This window comes from Sceloporus occidentalis, unplaced genomic scaffold (genome assembly GCF_023333645.1).
Source record: "Sceloporus occidentalis isolate IW3139 unplaced genomic scaffold, rSceOcc1.0.p SCAF_1, whole genome shotgun sequence".
Taxonomy (NCBI): Eukaryota; Metazoa; Chordata; class Lepidosauria; order Squamata; family Phrynosomatidae; genus Sceloporus; species Sceloporus occidentalis.
The window spans coordinates 212,577,596-212,594,502 of record NW_028316981.1 but is presented as its reverse complement, the minus strand read 5'-3'; the positions used below and the strand labels follow the sequence as shown (position 1 = coordinate 212,594,502).

The window sequence follows — 16,907 nt, the reverse complement described above, 5'->3', positions numbered from 1 at the left end:
CCGAAGGCAGACGTGGTGGCTAGCATCAGATATAAAAAGTTAAAGTTTGGGGAGGCCTAGAGATATTTGCAGTTTTTTCAACTTTTGTCCAGTCCTCATCCCTAATCACTGCAAATGAGGTTTGACTGGAGTAGTAATATATCAGAGATTGAAGCCATGTGGTCCTCCAGATGTTGTTGGAGTGCACCTCCTACCATTTGTCACCAGTGGTTAGGCTGTCTAGGGTTAAGAGTTGAGATGCAACAGTATCTGAATTTCCAACCCTGTAGTAGACCTTTGATTTACTAGTGGGTGTTATAGTTACATTTCTAGAATGAAACAATTTGTCCATTTTTAAAGTTCAACTGTACAGTCAAGAACAGGACACACACTATTTGTATTTCTTTACTGTGTGACTTAAGAATGACTCTTCTTAGCAGCTGTTTTACCAGTTCTTTCAGTTATGGTACAAAGAACATTTCGGATGAATGAGAATATAAAGTAGGCCATCTTGACTCAGTTCTTTAACACACATCTTCAGTTAAATTCTAGATCAAACTGAGCCACATGCAATTTCTAGGCTGGTCATAGCCAGGCACCAGCTCCAGCTCACCATAAACACTCTGTAGCCTCACCTTCCTCATCTTCTTCATCAACACCATCTACTTCAGCATCTGAGTCAGAAGCTTCTTTATCTTCCTGATCATATCCATCCAGGTAGGTAAGTTGTGGAAGAAGCTTGAAGACGCTCTCTCGGTAGTCATTTAGGTTTGTTACCTCACAGTTGAACAAGTCAAGGCTCTTCAGAGAGTCCAATTTTTTCTAAATTAGAAACAAGCATAACTGAATATTATGCACACAGGACAGAAGTGCTGATTTAACCATCAGAGCCGAACAACTTTTATTTCACGAATCTACCTCAAACTCAAACTGCCCACCCCGGGCCTCTTTCAGCTTAATTCCTATTCTTCTTCTTACATGCCAGGGATAGGGAACCAATGGCTCTCTAAATGTTGTGGAATTTGAACTTCTATCAGCCGAAGCCAGCATGGCCAATCAAGGATAATGGGAGTTTCAGTCAAAAATAGCTGGAGGGCCACACTTTCCCCATACATGTTATACCCTCATTACTTGTAATCAGTTGAGAATCCCTACTTCAGGATTTGGCTCAACTGGAGATGGCTTTATTCTTTTAGTTTCAGGACTTCAACTGTAGAAGATAGTAGTTACCTACAATTTTACTGTAATCTTTACTGACTATATATGTGAAGCACTCTAAAGCCCTATATGTATACCATAATTAAGTATCATATTAAATTCTGCCATTAAAGGGTCATAATTTTATTAGTGAAATAAACAGATCAGTATTCTGTTACTTTGCAGTATCACATCTTTCTGCACTTACCTTCTACAAAATTATCAAATAAACTGCTGTTAAAAACTTTATGAATAACCCCAACAGTCTTAGCCCTACTCACAAAGAAAGGAAAAAAGTGTTCTTCCTTGCATTCAAAATACAAGACTAACTGCCTCTTGAACTTTAAGCATTACACCCCTAAGAAAGCCTTACCACTTCTATCAATATTTCCTCCTCTTCCTCCTCCTTATTTATTTATTTTGCCATGGAGAGAATAAGACAACTTCTTGATCTCAAACCTAACGTCGTACTACTAAGTGGTATTAGGATATCCTTAAATGAAAAGGGTATCACTAATTTTCTTCTATAAAATTATCCTATTTGTTTCTCAGTTGCTATTCCTATCTTAACTTGTTGTGCTAAATGGGTTAAAAGTCAAATGGATTCATTTAACTGAATTAAGAGTTACTAACTATGGAGCATCATGCTAGAACCTTCTGATAAAATGACCTTTTCTCTGAGAAAACCTTTGCTGTTTTGAGACTGTAAAATCTTTAATACTTTAACTTTACTTGCTGACTTTAAAGTACACAACAGCAAAGCAGAAGTCTTAGCTGAATAAACTACTGACATACCAATGGCTCCAAAGTACCAATATCCTTCAGCTTATTTCCACTGAGATTTAAATGTGTGAGGTTAGGAAGTTTTTCTGCTAATACATCAAGACCTCCAGAAATTCTGTTGTCACTGAGTTCAAGCTGCAACAGGGAAAATAAAACGGAAAAAAATTAAAAGTAAAAGAGTGGCTAAAATTGAAACATTCCTAACATTGGGATAGAAAGAATATTTGTAAACAAGTACACATCAGGATTAAATACTTATATCTAGCGAAAATAAAAGAAAACATTTTATAAACTTACTAACACAGAAATGCTTAAACTTTGTAACCACTTTTATATGTGTTGATGTCAGATTACTTGCTGATTACACTATGTTGCCTTACATTTAACATATGCCAATATTTCAAAATACAAAACATTTCTGATAGCCATTTTGGATAAGGGAGACTCAACCTGTACTACAAATTTAATTCCATATTCTACCTGCGTAACTGTTATGGTTTCTTCCAAAGAACTACAGAAAGCATAATTTTAAAAGATTATCTGCTAAAGACAGCCCTTTACAGAACTATATACAGTTCCCAAGGAAACTGAATGCTGAAATAGCAATCCTAGACACATTTCCTTTGGAGTAAATCTGAATGAAAATTACTCCTGAACAGGCATGTGTAAAGTTGTGTTTAAGTATATAGTAAACAGATCCTTGCTGCCTAAATGGGCACCAGTTCCTGTCTGATCTTGGAAGCTAAGCAGGGTCAGCCCTGGTTAGTACTTGGAAGGGAGACCAACAACAAACACCAGGTGCAGTAAGCTATAGTTCAGAGGAAAGTACTGGCAAAACCACCTCTGAGAATTCCTTGCCTAAAGAAATTATGAAATTCATGGAGTCAGCATAAACTGACAAGTGACTTGAAGACACACACACACACAAGTCCTTATATCTTTTGAAAAAGAAAATATATATATATATAGTTAAAATTCAAACAAATAATAAAAATAATGAAACTTAATTTAATGAATATACAAGAAAAAGTACCAGTATAGGTAACTCGTACAATGGATTCACAGAGTGATCTAATATTGTAGAATACTGTACTACAGATAGGAGTTACTGTATATACCCATGTATAAGTCTAGAGATTTTAGTCAAAATATTGACCCAAAAAACCCGGGTCAACTTATCCACGCATCAATGTAAATTCTGTACTTTTATAAATAAAGGAACTGGTGAAAGACAAGAGCGTAATCTGTCCTGGAAGCAATGACCTCCCTCTACTTGCTCATCTATCCAGCCTTTACAAACTGTTATACCTGCTGGAATTTTGTAACTTTTTGGCATCATTTTCCTTTTGCTTCGTTTTCTAGATCCTTTGTTACATGCCCCTAGGTTTCACACTCGACTTATCCACGGGTTGTATCAAAATCTATAATTGTGGCCCCAAAAACCTGCCCTCGACTTATACATGAGATCGACTTATAGTCGCGCATATACGGTATTTATGGATAGCAGAGATCATATTCTTTCTAGCATTAAATGCTTACATAAACGCACATCATAACATCCTTGAAAGGGAGAAGATAGAGAAGTTCTTGGTTTCTTTGTATAGTCTATCTGAATACTGTTTATTGTGTGCAAGGATAAGGACAGGTTGCTTACCTGTAACAGTATTTCTTCGAGTGGTCATCTGCGAATACATACAAATGGGTTTCACTGCGCCTGCGCAGTGCTGCTCGGAACCTTCTGGAATCACTGGGCAGAGTTAACTCTGCAACATATTGAAACTTTTTGGCGGTAACTCCGCCCACCCGTTATAAGGCCCCTGCCTTCCCGCTCTTTTCCCCAGTTCCGCAATTTTTCCGCCAAGCAGGCGAAGGAAGAGAGCCAATGAGAGCAGGACACTGAGGGGACGGACGGGTGGGATTTGTATGTATTCGCAGATGACCACTCGAAGAAATACTGTTACAGGTAAGCAACCTGTCCTTCTTCTTCGTGGTCTCTGCGAATCATACAAATGGGTTTAGACTGACAAGCTAAGGTAGCGGCGGAGGGAGTGTCCTGAGACCAAAGCTATGGTAAACCAAAGGTATATTTATTGTATCAATAAACACCTTAAACCCCAAAAGAGTCAGCCTTTGTTCATGTCCAAATCAATGCATAGCAGCAACATTGCTAAACTTGAGAAGAGGACACACGGTCGTGCAAGACCAGTCCCAATGAAATGTGCAAATAACATTCAACAGACTGTAAAACAGTGGCATTGTATACATAAATGCTGAAGCATAAGCATCAATAGTGCAATCAGTGTAATCCTGAAACCAACACAGCCCTCCCGAAAGCTGCGTCTCGGATGGCCCTGGTGTCCAACCTATAGTGCTTGATAAAAGTCAGTGGTTGGGACCAGACAGCAGCCTTACAGACATCCTCCAAAGGAATCCCCGAAAGGAATGCGGAGGACGCTGACATTGCCCTTGTGGAGTGAGACCGAACCCTGCCAGGGAGAGGCTTGCCCATCAGTTCATAGCAGAGGCGGATGGTACCAGCCACCCATTTGGACAACCTCTGCGCAGACACAGGCAATCCTTTCTTCGGTACCGAGTAGCACTGGAAGAGTCTCTCGGACCTACTGAAGGCAGCAGTTCTGTCCAGGTAGAAGGCTAGTGCCCTCCTGACATCAAGGGAGTGCAGGCGTCGCTCCTCATCCGATGTAGGATTGGATGCTAGAGTGGGCAACACAATGTCCTGGCACATGTGAAAAGCAGACACTACCTTAGGCAGGAAGGTAATGTCCGTCCGGAGGACCACCTTGTCCTTGTGGAACCTCAGGAATGGCTGGTCCCTACGTAAGGCACAGAGTTCGCCCGCACGGCGGGCAGAGGTGATGGCCACAAGGAAAGCGGTTTTCCAAGTCAATAGTCTCAAGTCCGCTGTGGCCATCGGTTCAAAGGGCTTGGATTGGAGGGCGGACAATACCGACTCCAAACTCCAAGCCGGCGTTGGTACCGACACAGGAGGGTAAAGGTTTGCACAACCCTTCAGGAACCCCTTCACCAAGGGGTCTTTGAAGAAAGAAGCCCTCCCCCCGAACTGGTACTTGGCACAGATGGCAGACAGGTAGCATTTGATGGATGTGAGAGACAGCCCTCCATCCAAAAGTGCCATCAGGAACTCCAGCACCACTGGAGTGGACACCTGTGCAGGAGACAAGCCCTTCTGGTCCAGGAAGAGGCAAAATCTCCTCCATTTCAGGGCATAGGAGCGCTGGGTGGAGGGTTTCCTCGCAGCCAGGATCACCGCCCTTACAGATTCCGGCAAGGTAGTCAGCGCCGAATCCTCCAAGCCACCAGCGGCAGGCTCTCGATGTCGGGGTGGAGAATCCGGCCGTCCTGGATCGAAAGCAGGTCCGGGCGAGGGTCGAGACGGAGGAAGCATCTCCTGGAGAGGTGGAGAAGGGATGCGAACCACGGCTGTCTCGGCCACCACGGGGTGATGAGGATCGCGTGCGAGCGGTCCGTAGCCATCTTGGACACCACCCTGATGATGAGAGGGAACGGAGGGAAAGCGTAGAGGAGCTCTCCCGTCCAAAGGAAGGCGAATGCGTCTCCGAGGGATCCGTCCATTCGTTTCCTGGAGCAGAACTGGGGACAGTGGCTGTTCCAGCTGGTCGCGAAGAGGTCGATCCGGGGGGTTCCCCACCGATCGAAGAGGTCGCTGACCGTCTCGGGATGGAGCCTCCACTCGTGGCACACCGAAGAAGATCTGCTGAGGCGGTCTGCCAGCTCGTTGTCCTCTCCGGGAAGGTGAATCGCTTGGAGGAGGACGCGTCTCTGGATGCACCAATCCCAGATGCGGAGTGTGAGATCGAGTAAGGTCCTGGATCTGGTACCACCTTGCTTGTTGATGTAGTACATCACGGTGGTGTTGTCCGTCCTGAGGAGGACCACCCTTCCCGAGACCGCAAACTCGAACGCTCTCAAAGCCTTTTCCACAGCAAGCATTTCCAAGGCGTTGATGTGGAGGCGCTTGTCCTGTGTGGACCACCTGTCCTTGACGACCAGGTCGAGCAGGTGGGCGCCCCATCCCTCCAGGGATGCATCGGTTGTTAGGGTCAACTGAGCCTGAGGCTGATGAAAGGACATCCCGGTGCAGACGTTGGAACTGTCTAGCCACCATCTGAGGGAAGCAACCACCGGTCTCGGTACCGTGAGCCACTTCGAAGGCGGGTCCTCCAACGGGGAGAAAACGGAGAGGAACCAGGCTTGAAGGGGTCGAAGACGAAGTCTTGCCCAGGGGGTGACGAATGTCGTCGACGCCATGTGGCCCAGAGCGACTTGGACATCTCTGGCTCTCACCCTTCTGTGGGAGATGCACGGCCTGAGGGATGTTGTCAGGGCCTGAAACCGATCCGGGGGAAGGAGAGCTAGGCAGTTTTCGGAGTCGAGGACGGCACCGATGAATTTGACCTGCCTGGTCGGCGTAAAGTGGGACTTTTCCTTGTTGACGACCAGCCCGAGGGAGTCCAGGAGGCGCAAGGCGAAGGAGACTGCCTCCCGCAGCTCGTCTTGGGATTCGGCTGCAAACAGCCAGTCGTCCAGGTAGGGAAAGACCATGAAGCCCTTCTGATGAAGGTATGCCACCACCGGCGCCATGCACTTCGTGAAGACCCGTGGAGCCGTGGCCAGGCCGAAAGGGAGCACGTTGTAGTGGTACGAGTCGGGCCCGACAGCGAAGGCGAGGAATCTCCGGTGGGACTGTCGGATGCCGATGTGGAAGTAGGCATCCTTCAAGTCGACGGTCGCGAACCACAAGCCCTGGTGGAGCAGAGGTAGAATGGAAGCCAAGGTTACCATTCGAAAGCGACGGTAGTCAAGGAACAAGTTCAATTGTCTCAAGTCCAGGATGGGCCTGATGCCCCCATCCGCTTTCGGTACCGTGAAGTACCTGGAGAAAAAGGCCCGAGAACACTGGTCGGGCGGTAAGGAGGAGATTGCCCCCTTTGCAAGCAAGGTGCGCACTTCGTCGAGAAGGGTGTCCGAGGGGGGAGTGGACATGAAGGCTCCAGTTGGAGGGAGCTCTTGGAACTCGAGGGCATAACCCCTACGGACGATGTCGAGAACCCACGAGTCCGATGTTATAGAGGCCCAGGTGTTAAGATAGGGCCTCAAGATGTCCAAAAAGAAGAGGGGTGAAGGGGAGACGAAGCGCGCTGAGTCCCTTCAGGCTCTCTTCTTCCCCTGGTCGGTGTCCTGCCGGCGGGACTTGCGGTACCGAGGCGGGAAGTTACGACGGCCAGAGGAGGAGGAAGACTGCGAGGGGAAGCGCTGCCTCTGAGAGCCCTGCTGTTGGGGCTGTCGGTCCCGGGAGAAGGTCCCCTGCGACTGACCTTGTGGCTGCCACGGGCGTTGGCGCTTCCGGAAGGGAGAAGCCGGTGCGGAGGACATGCCGTGCTTCTTCGCCGCCGCCTTCATCCTAAACTTGCGGTTTAGGCGGTCGTCGGTCTCGGCGTGGAAGAGGCCGGTCCCGTCGATCGGCATGTCCTCGATGGCAGCCCTGACGGTCGGGTTGAGGTCGGAGGCCCTCAGCCAAGCGTGGCGCCGAAGAGCCATGGAAGCTGACATGGCCCTCCCAGAGCAGTCCACCAGGTTTCTGGAAGTGGTGATTAGCCAGCTTCCAATGGAGTGCGCCTCGTCCCTGATCTCCACCAGCTGCCTCTGGACGTCGTCTGGGACATCTGGAACGAGGGGGGAGATCCGCTCCATGAGGGTCTGGATATAGGCCCCCATGCACGCGGTGTAGTTGGCGGCCTTGACCCCAAGCGCCGAAGCCGAGTACGCCTTCTTGGCGAGTCCGTCCACCTTTTTGGCCTCGCGGTCGACAGGGGAAGTGGCCTGCTTCGGGACGAAGCTGTGTTGGGCTCCCTCAACGATGGCAGAGTTGGGCCGGGGGTGCTCGGCCAACCAGGGACAACTCGCCGGGGCGACTCTGTAAAGTGACTCAACCTTGCGGGAGGGTGCCGAAAGGGCGGCCGGGGAGTCCCAGGACCTCTTCACGATGGTCTGAAGAGAGGGAAGGAGAGGTAGGCACGGCGGAGTGGGGACTCGGCCATGCACTCGACGCTCAACCGGGTCCTCGGCGTCATCCACTGCAGACGCGAGCTCGATGTCGAGGGCCCTCGCCATCCTGATCACGTGCTCCGTGAAGGACCTGACATCGTCCGACGGCGAAGATGGCTCCGGGTTGTGCATCCTCTGGGGGGAGGCAGAGCCTGAGAGGACATCCTCGTCCGAGGGTGCCTCCGAGGGTAGCAGCGGCTCATCTTCGGAGTCCAGGTCGGAAGAGAGGGGATCCGTCACCTTGACCTGGGATCTCGGGCGGGTTGGAGCAAAGTCGACCGAAGAACGGGAGCGCCGACGGGGTGGAGACAGCGACCTCTCACGTCTACGGGGTGGAGTCGACGACCTGTCGTAGACAGACACGGTCGGAACCGACGTGGAAGGATGAGGCCGGTCCGCGGGAGGGGGGTTCAGTTTGGTGAACTCCCTCAAGGCTTTGTCCTCCGGGACCGACATGTAGTAGCGGCGCGACTGCATGTCGTAGAAGAGGTCCGGAACGTCTTGTTCGTGGAGCAAGCCGTCCTCATCTTCAGCTACCGAGCGAGAGGGCGACCGGTGCTCCGGGGAGCGAGGAGGCGCGGTATCATCCGTACCGTGGATGAAATCCATGGTCGGAGGAGGCAGAGGCGTGACCGGTACCGGGGCCCCTTGGTCCAGTGTCGGTTCTTGGTCACGGGGAGCAGATGGAGCGGATGCGCGAGCCTGTTTGGAGGGGGAGCGCTTCTTCTCCTTCGGTCCCGGTAGGTCGGTAGCGGTCCGATCCTTAGAGGACTTCGCCTTCTTAGGGGCAGGGTCGCGTCCAGCCTCTTCGTGGCGCCTCTTCTTCCCATGCTTGGGAGGCTCCTCGGATGGGAAGAACGGGTTGTCCGGGAGGTCCAGGATGACAGCGGCCGCTGTCGACGACGAAGGCCTCGGTGACCTCTTTCCTTGCACCGGCTCGGTCCCGTCCTTCGGTGCCGCATGGCGCGATGTCTTGGACGCCTTAGAGGAGGAAGGCGAGGCCAGATGGACCTTAGGCTCGGTAGCCTCCTTCGAACGGGAGCCCCCCGATACCTTCTTCGGCTTGGAGGCCCGTTCGGTACCCTCAACACCCGATGACTTCTGGGGGCGTTTGGAGGGCTTGTCGGTGGCGCTGGGCGGTTTGGAGCCACGGGCCACATCGGAGGTGGTGGAAGGGGTCCCGGCCGGGACGCACACCACACTGGGGACGGCTACTCTCCCCGATCCCACGCTGGAGACACTTGCCCGGGACGATGAAGCGGGGGGCGCCCGCGGCGGGACAGAAGAGGACCGTGAACCTCCCTCCTGCACTTTCCCCAGGGCGATCGCCGACGTGAGCCGGGACTCACGGTTCTTACGGGCCTGGGTAGAGAGGGATCCGCAGAGCGTGCAAGCCTTGGGATCATGGCTGGGTCCAAGGCACAACAGGCAGGAGGAGTGCGGGTCTTGGACGGGCACCTTGCCCTTGCAGATGTCGCACTTTTTGAAAGGCGCAGGCATCTTCAAAAACGTCAAGCCGAAGGGAGATCCGAAACGAGGTCAGCAGTCCGAAGGTCCGAAGTTACCAGGGGCGGGAGACAAAGAATGGTCAAGATACAGTCCGAGGTCAAAAAACGAAAGTGATTCCAGCAAGCGAAGCAAGCGAAAGTTCCCTGAAGCAGCTAGCGCGGCGGAAAAAAGGAACTGGGGAAAAGAGCGGGAAGGCAGGGGCCTTATAACGGGTGGGCGGAGTTACCGCCAAAAAGTTTCAATATGTTGCAGAGTTAACTCTGCCCAGTGATTCCAGAAGGTTCCGAGCAGCACTGCGCAGGCGCAGTGAAACCCATTTGTATGATTCGCAGAGACCACGAAGAAGAAATAAAGGGATACCATATTTCTTTGAAGTTGCCACTGTGTCTCTCATTTGCTGTAACCTAGATGTTAATTTTTCATCAAGTGCTATTTTCCACATGTTTTTGAGCCATTTTTGATTATTTAGGGTTCTTTAAATGTCTCTTGTGCGAGCTGTTTTGAGCCTTACTGCTGCAAGGAAAATACTGACAAGCAGTTTATGAATATAATTTTTATTAATTTGCTTCTAGGGGAATTTATCTCATTGCACATTTCTGAAATAAAATTTAACACTCCCATCCAAAATAATTTCACTGTGAAGCAATACAGCAACATAAGCAGAAGTGAACCCCTTTCAAAGCATCTCTCCCGGGATAGTGGAGACAGATTAATATTTATATAGGATAGTTTGATGGGTGGGTGGTGCCATCGATGTGTCGTCTTTCTTTCACTGTTGTTGAGACCGATTTACAGGGAAGAGACTGCCATGTGTGCTCTGTTCCGTTTTTGTGAAGGTGGTATCTCAATCAGATTCCAATATTGTCTTTACTTCAGCATGCAAAATTTATATAAACTATTACTTAGATCTTTGCATATTTTTGAGACTATTCCTCAAATAAATCCATCCCATGTAAATGAATCCTTTTCAGATATCAAGGGAAAGAAACTAATGTTGTGGGAATTTTTAACCCTCTGGCATGATAAGTGATATTTAGCATTCTTCTGACCGCTCTGCATGAATCCTGTCTCAGCACAGTTGATGAAGGTGCTGATTCTTGTAGCTAAAATGGATGTCAGGATTTTACAATCTTAGGTCCAAAACACACTGAAGAAATAATCCAGTCTGAGACCACTTTAATTGTAGTTTACTGTGGCACTGACAGAGAAGGCTACATGCCTCACAAAACTACAATTCCCAGAATTCCCTAGCACTGAGCCAGGGGAGTTAAAGCGGTCTCAAACTGGATTATTTCTGCAGTGTGTTCTGAACCTTAGTTAATTAAGCTAATCAGTCCTGTAAGGTCCTTGTATCCTATTCAACAGAATACATAGCATCACTAGACACACCTCTCAAATTCCACTTAACAGAGATATAGTTCTCTTGCTCTGCTGTTTCTTAGAGCAGCCTCTTCACTAAATAGGAGTATACCACCACCACCACCACCACCACCACCACCATCATCATCAATTTACTGATGGCCTCCTGAACCATTCATCTGATGAACCATAAACAGACTGGAAATCTCAAATAAATTTGAATTATCAAAGCTAATCCAGTAAAATAAACATTTACTTTTTATTCCCTTCCAACTCAGTGTAGAGTTCTCTTTGATAAAAATATAAATCATAACCATGGCTAATTGAAAACACAGTTGTCCCTCCATATTTGCTAGGGTTAGGGGAACAAGACCCCCGTGAATATGGAAAAACCGCAAATAACAAAAACACTGTTTTTACCTGAAGGACACCTCTCTAGGAATCTCTAGGTCCTCCAGTGCAACTCTGTGGTCAATGTCCAACATACACTGACCATAGAATGGCACTGGAGTAGCTACAAATGGTCTTTCAGTGCAACTTTTAGTTAAAGTTGACCACAGAGTTGCACTGGAGGACCTAGACAGTTTTAGAGAGAACATATTAATGAAATCCGTGAATAATCAAATCTGCAAATATCAAAGCCACAAATATGGAGGGATGACTGTAAGCCCTTCTGAATTTAACTGGGCTTCTTCACTAGAAAGCATGTATAAGATTGCAACCTCAATTTTAAAGAAAGATACAGAAGAAATGTGGGTTATAATTTAGCCAGTTAAGCACTTTCAAACACCATAGATTTCAGTACAACTAAACATGTATGTATTTTCTTCAGTGAAATCAACAGGGCTACCAGGTGTTTAAATGTGATGAGATCATGACCATGGAGTTGCCATGTTGCAAAACTTGTACCTGACCCAATTGCTGTTTTAACTTAGGTCAGTAAGAAAACTATTAATGAATAAATGTAAAATTGAAACAGGAACCTGCCTTAACTTTTAAAAACCTTATACAACTGAAAAATGACTGAACTCCATGAAATCAATAGACTTGCTTGTGCCAAGAGCAACATCAATTTTCCTACATTTAACCATGTGAGAAAGAGCAAGTTTCAAGGCAAAAAACAACCCCTCCATACATACATAATTTTTTTTAAGGAAAGGTTTATGAGTATGACCAGATTATTCATGGTGCAGGAGGAGCATATGCACCAGGCCCAAATGTGTTTGGGGCCCACCCTTCCACACAAAGTCTTTGCTTGTTCTTTGCCACATAAACCAGTGCCCTGTTCAACTCCCAACCCCTCAGCATTCTCCCCCCCCCCCCACACACACACACACTTTAACTCTCTTTTAGGTCTACTTTCCAGTCAAGGAGCAGAATCTTTTACTTCTCCTTCTCTGTTTCTTAAGTCTGTCAGCACAAACTTTTTCATTTCTCCAGATGGGTTCTGACTAGCTGGCTATGTGATATCTAAGCCTTGATCTGAATGAAAGGTTTTGAAGGAAGCAAAGGTATGGCTGATTTGTAAAGTATGGGAAGTGGGAGACACAAAGAGAGGAAGAGATGGATGAACTGGAGGTAGCGAGAGTGAATGTATAAAGAGGGGAGAAAGAGGAAAAAAGGAAACATCTTTGAAGAACTATTTTGGTGGTCCTCAAGAATCCCTGAGGATCCAGTTCTATAAGAGGGCATGGGAGACAATGTACAGATCACATAAAATCGATAGGACATGCTAAATATAAATCAAACATGCTAAATTAAATGCTAACCAAATTTAGCCACTGGAAAATTTTCTGAAAATGTTCCATTCCATACACTAGTAATTTCTTGATGGGAGCTGTAACCTGAACAAATGTGTTATTATTTTTTTAAAAATACAACCTGTCTTTTCAATCAGATTATTCCCCAAATCATCTTACAACAGATTATAAAAATGTGATTACACAGTGATTAATTCAACTCTTGGTGGTGGAGTGACCAAGACAGACGTTGGACTTAGGACTTCTTTCCCCATGTCTCTGGTACATGCTGGTTTAAGCTCCATTCCACAAGTCTACCTTCTACTCATGTGCCTTAATGCTTGTCTTAGGCCTGTTACAGACAGCCAAAATAAAGCTGCTTCAAGTCACAATGGAGGTATGGTGTTTCAATGATGCATGCGTCCTAAGAGTCCAGAAGTTGCGCCAAAGCCATGGTCCAGCCCTAAGGACTGGAGCGTGACTTTGGTGTGGCTTCTGGACTCTTAGGACGCATGCATCATTGAAACACCATACCTCCACTGTGACTCGAAGCAGCTTTATTTTGGCTGTCTGTAACAGGCCTTAGACATTCATTTATTGCAAGTATGTTTGCAAAAGATTCATTCTGCCACTGTCTGCATAATGAACAGGGGAAAGGGGGGGGGTAGTGAAGAGAAAGGGAGAGAACTACAAATAAAGTTAAACATAACAAGATTATATACTCCAGGAATACCACCACATTTTGCTAAACCACACCTCTGTAGTTAATTGCAAGTATTTTGAAAGATGCCACTCCATTTCTATTGCTATTATCATTTCAGAGAGGGAAAGCCTACTAATGACAAGGTGCTTTTGGACTTGCATTATCCCTATCTAGAGTGCACTTAACATCATCAGAAACAGGTACAGTAAGAAACTCCTTCTCTAACTTTTGGTCATCACACCCCTCAAAGACACTGTGTGTCTTCTTCCTTCTTTTCATGAATTCTTCTTCTACATGTGATTTGCAAAGTGGGCTGTATAGCCCCCCCTAAAGAAAGCCCCAGGGAGACTCTGAGGGGAAAAAAGGACAGCAAGGGGGCAGTGAGGAAAGGGGGGACAGCAGGGAATTGTGGGATGAGGTTTGCATGAAACTTCTTTTGTGCACTATTCTGGGACAGAACAGAGGGAGGCCAAACGGAGAGCTGCTCAGGGAACAAGCTGTCTGTCCAGGCTGTGAGGCGAGAGACCCAGCATCGCTCATCCGGCTTTGCCTTGTCCTGGAACAGGGCGAATGGTGCCTCTTCAGGTCAGAAAGACACCGGCTGGTTCCAAAGCAAAAGGAAAAGGAGGGAGCAAGCGCATGCAAGCTCTCCTCCATTCCCTCTTGCATTGGCTAGCTAGCTCAAGCCAGGTAACCAAGGCAAGAGGGAACAGAGGAGAGCTTGTGTGTGCTCCCCACCCTCCTCTTTTGCCTTGGCTAGCTGGCTTGAGATACAAAAAGGGAAGGGATGGCAGGCACACAAGAGCTCTTCTCCTTTCCCTCTTGCCTTGGCTAGCTAGCAGGGGGAGGGGGCAGCATTAGGGTTGTCACCCAAAAGGAAAGGGGGTGGTAGTCTGAAAAAGTTTGGGGGCCACTGTTCTACACTTTCCTTTTGGAAAATTTTACTATTTTAACAGCTCTCCTACTTATTAAACATATATACCAGCCAACTGGCAAATTCTGCAGGGTTATTTTGGAGCAGAAATTTTCTGACTACTTTTTCACTGTAGCCAATAATATATTTGGTTAGAGCTCCAAAAGAAGAGTTAAGTGTAGAGTTGATAGTGGGTTGTAGTGGGAAGCCTTCTGCAGCAGCAACACAGAATTACACTACATACGTAATCCATTATTACTACTGAGGTGAGCCCTAACAAGCTATAATTGAGTAAAAACGGAAGGTAAAAATTTTGATTTTGCAGAAAAAATAAAACAAGTAGACAATCCTCTCAATATGGATATAGAAATCAGTGGGGCTGTGCATAACCTTCCATTCTCCATGTCTGCTTCCCACCCATTCTTCAAAATTAAAGGACAGCAGAGGCCTTACCTTTTTTAATTTGGGGAGCTTCGGGAGATTCAATACAGATGTCAGTCCGACATTGATTAGGCTGAGAAACTCCAAGTTGACAAACTCTCCTGACAGCCCCTCAATCTTGCCTTCATTTGATCTGCAGTTGTCAAGAACAAGTTCTTGAACCTAGAGCAAGACAAAAACGACACACACACATTCTTAAAAAGATAGAAACTAATACTTCAGTGTAGAAAGAATCACACCTAGTAAAACAACACAAAAATCCCAAACTAGATACACTGATTAACCATCACCACCACCATCTCCTATGTCAGGGGTCGGCAACCTACGGACCGCGGGCTGGATCCGGCCCGCCGAGGCCTTGGGACCAGCCCCAGCCCGGTCCTGCCGCCCCTGCCGCAGCTTCTGCACCACTCCAGGTGCCCATGGGGCCTCGCTGCCCTCCTCCTCCTCCACTGCACATGGCCGCACGGAGGAGGCGGAGGAAGAGGAGGGCAGCGAGGACTGGGGTGGAGGAGGCGAAGGTGGAGGCGGTGCCTCCTGTGCATGGCCGCACCACCCTCCCCGCGGCCTCCCCCCTCCCTTTCGGTCTCTGCGGAGGCCGAAGTCTCCGCAGAGGCTGGGAAGGGGCCCGGCGGCGGCGGCCTCCCCCTCCCTCTCGGCCTCTGCGAAGGTCGAAGCCTCCGTAGAGGCCGAGAAGGAGCGCGTGGGGCTGACGGCGATTGCCACCGGCCTCCTCCCTCCTTATTTATTTATGTTTTGGCTTCGGCCCACCAGTTGCCGGAGGGACAGCAACCTGGCCCCTGGCTCAAAAAGGTTGCCTACCCCTGTCTATGTCTTGCCACTAGAAGTCTGGGTTTTGGTGGGAAGGACTTTCAAGGTTGAAGACCAGCTTCTAAGAATATCTTTCTGCACATCCTTTTGGAACTGATTTGGTGCATTTTATTTCAATCTAGTAAAGCCCCTTACAATGCATCCTTCTGAATGTTTACTCAGAAGTAAGCCTCACTGTGGTCAATGGTCCAAATCCTGTTAGTTCCAATGAGAAGAGACCCTCTGAATGTGTTGACTCACCATTCAACAATTAATTCAACTGCTGGGAAGATACATGGATCTGTAAAATGGCAGAAATCCATGCCTCCCATCATTTTAGAGATCCTCAGTCTATCTCTCACCTCATTATGTAAATGCAAATACAGGTATCACCGAACACTTCTGGTCCCCAGTATTTCAGATAAGGGGTACTCCACCTGTAGTTTCTATTAGTTTACTAATATTAATAGGGTTTTTTTTTTGGGGGGGGAATGGGGGTGTTGGTTGCTTGCTCTTCAAATTATCTGAACCAAAATGGTTCATCATACCTCAAGTGTTCCTTACAGTTGAGGACTCTAGCTCCATTTGTGACAAATAACAACATTTTAAAATAGGGAGCCCTGGTGGCGCAGTGGTTAAATGCCTGTACTGCAGCCATTCACTCAAAACCACAAGGTTGCGAGTTCAGGACCAGCAAAAGGGCCCAAGCTCGACTCAGGCTTGCATCCTTCTGAGGTCACTAAAATGAGTACCCAGACTGTTGGGGGCAAATTAGCTTACTTGCTAATTAGCTTACTTGCTGTTCACCGCTATGATCTTTGGAATAGCGGTATATAAATAAAACAAAAAAAATTATATTAAGTTCAATTTTTATTGTATTCTCAATAAACTATAGTTATTATATCAAACATGGTAGTTTTATGCCAAATCAAATGATATTTAAGGCACCTTATGTTTTGGCAGTAACTAAGTGCCTTTAAATTAGGGTTGCCACATTGGATCTGGGATAGAGTTCCTATAAATGTATTCCTTAAGAGATCACAAGCAAGACAATGTACTGCAAAACTGCAGCAAGCAAAATGAAGTCTCTGCCTTCCATTACCTTCCAAATGTAAACTTTCAGATGCACCCATCCACTCCCAACATGGCTACTGCCTCCCTGTTGGAGAGCAGGAGGAGACGGTGGCATGGAGGAGAGCAGGATTTGGAAGCTGAGGGAAGATAGGTACCTTTGTCCTGCTTGACAGATCTTGGCCATTATGTCCCAGTTAACGAAGATAGGAAACAACATCAGGCAACAGAGAAGAGCTACAATGGGACAATAGTGTGACATAGTGGCTTGAGTGCTGGACTACAACTCTGGAGA

The 16,907-nt window shown here is 47.4% G+C and overlaps 1 protein-coding gene across 2 annotated transcripts in view; it reads right to left on the bottom strand.

Moving 5' to 3' along the window:
- ANP32B (acidic nuclear phosphoprotein 32 family member B) overlaps window positions 1-16,907 on the bottom strand; it is a 36,135-nt gene that overhangs the window by 9,610 nt on the left and 9,618 nt on the right. For both annotated transcript variants that reach the window (XM_089488783.1, XM_089488782.1), the window contains exons 2-4: window positions 14,744-14,893; window positions 1,972-2,094; window positions 615-801 (exon numbers count right to left, since the gene is read on the bottom strand). In XM_089488783.1, the coding sequence (XP_089344909.1) occupies window positions 615-801; window positions 1,972-2,094; window positions 14,744-14,893 (460 nt within the window). The remainder of the gene's footprint in view (window positions 1-614; window positions 802-1,971; window positions 2,095-14,743; window positions 14,894-16,907) is intronic.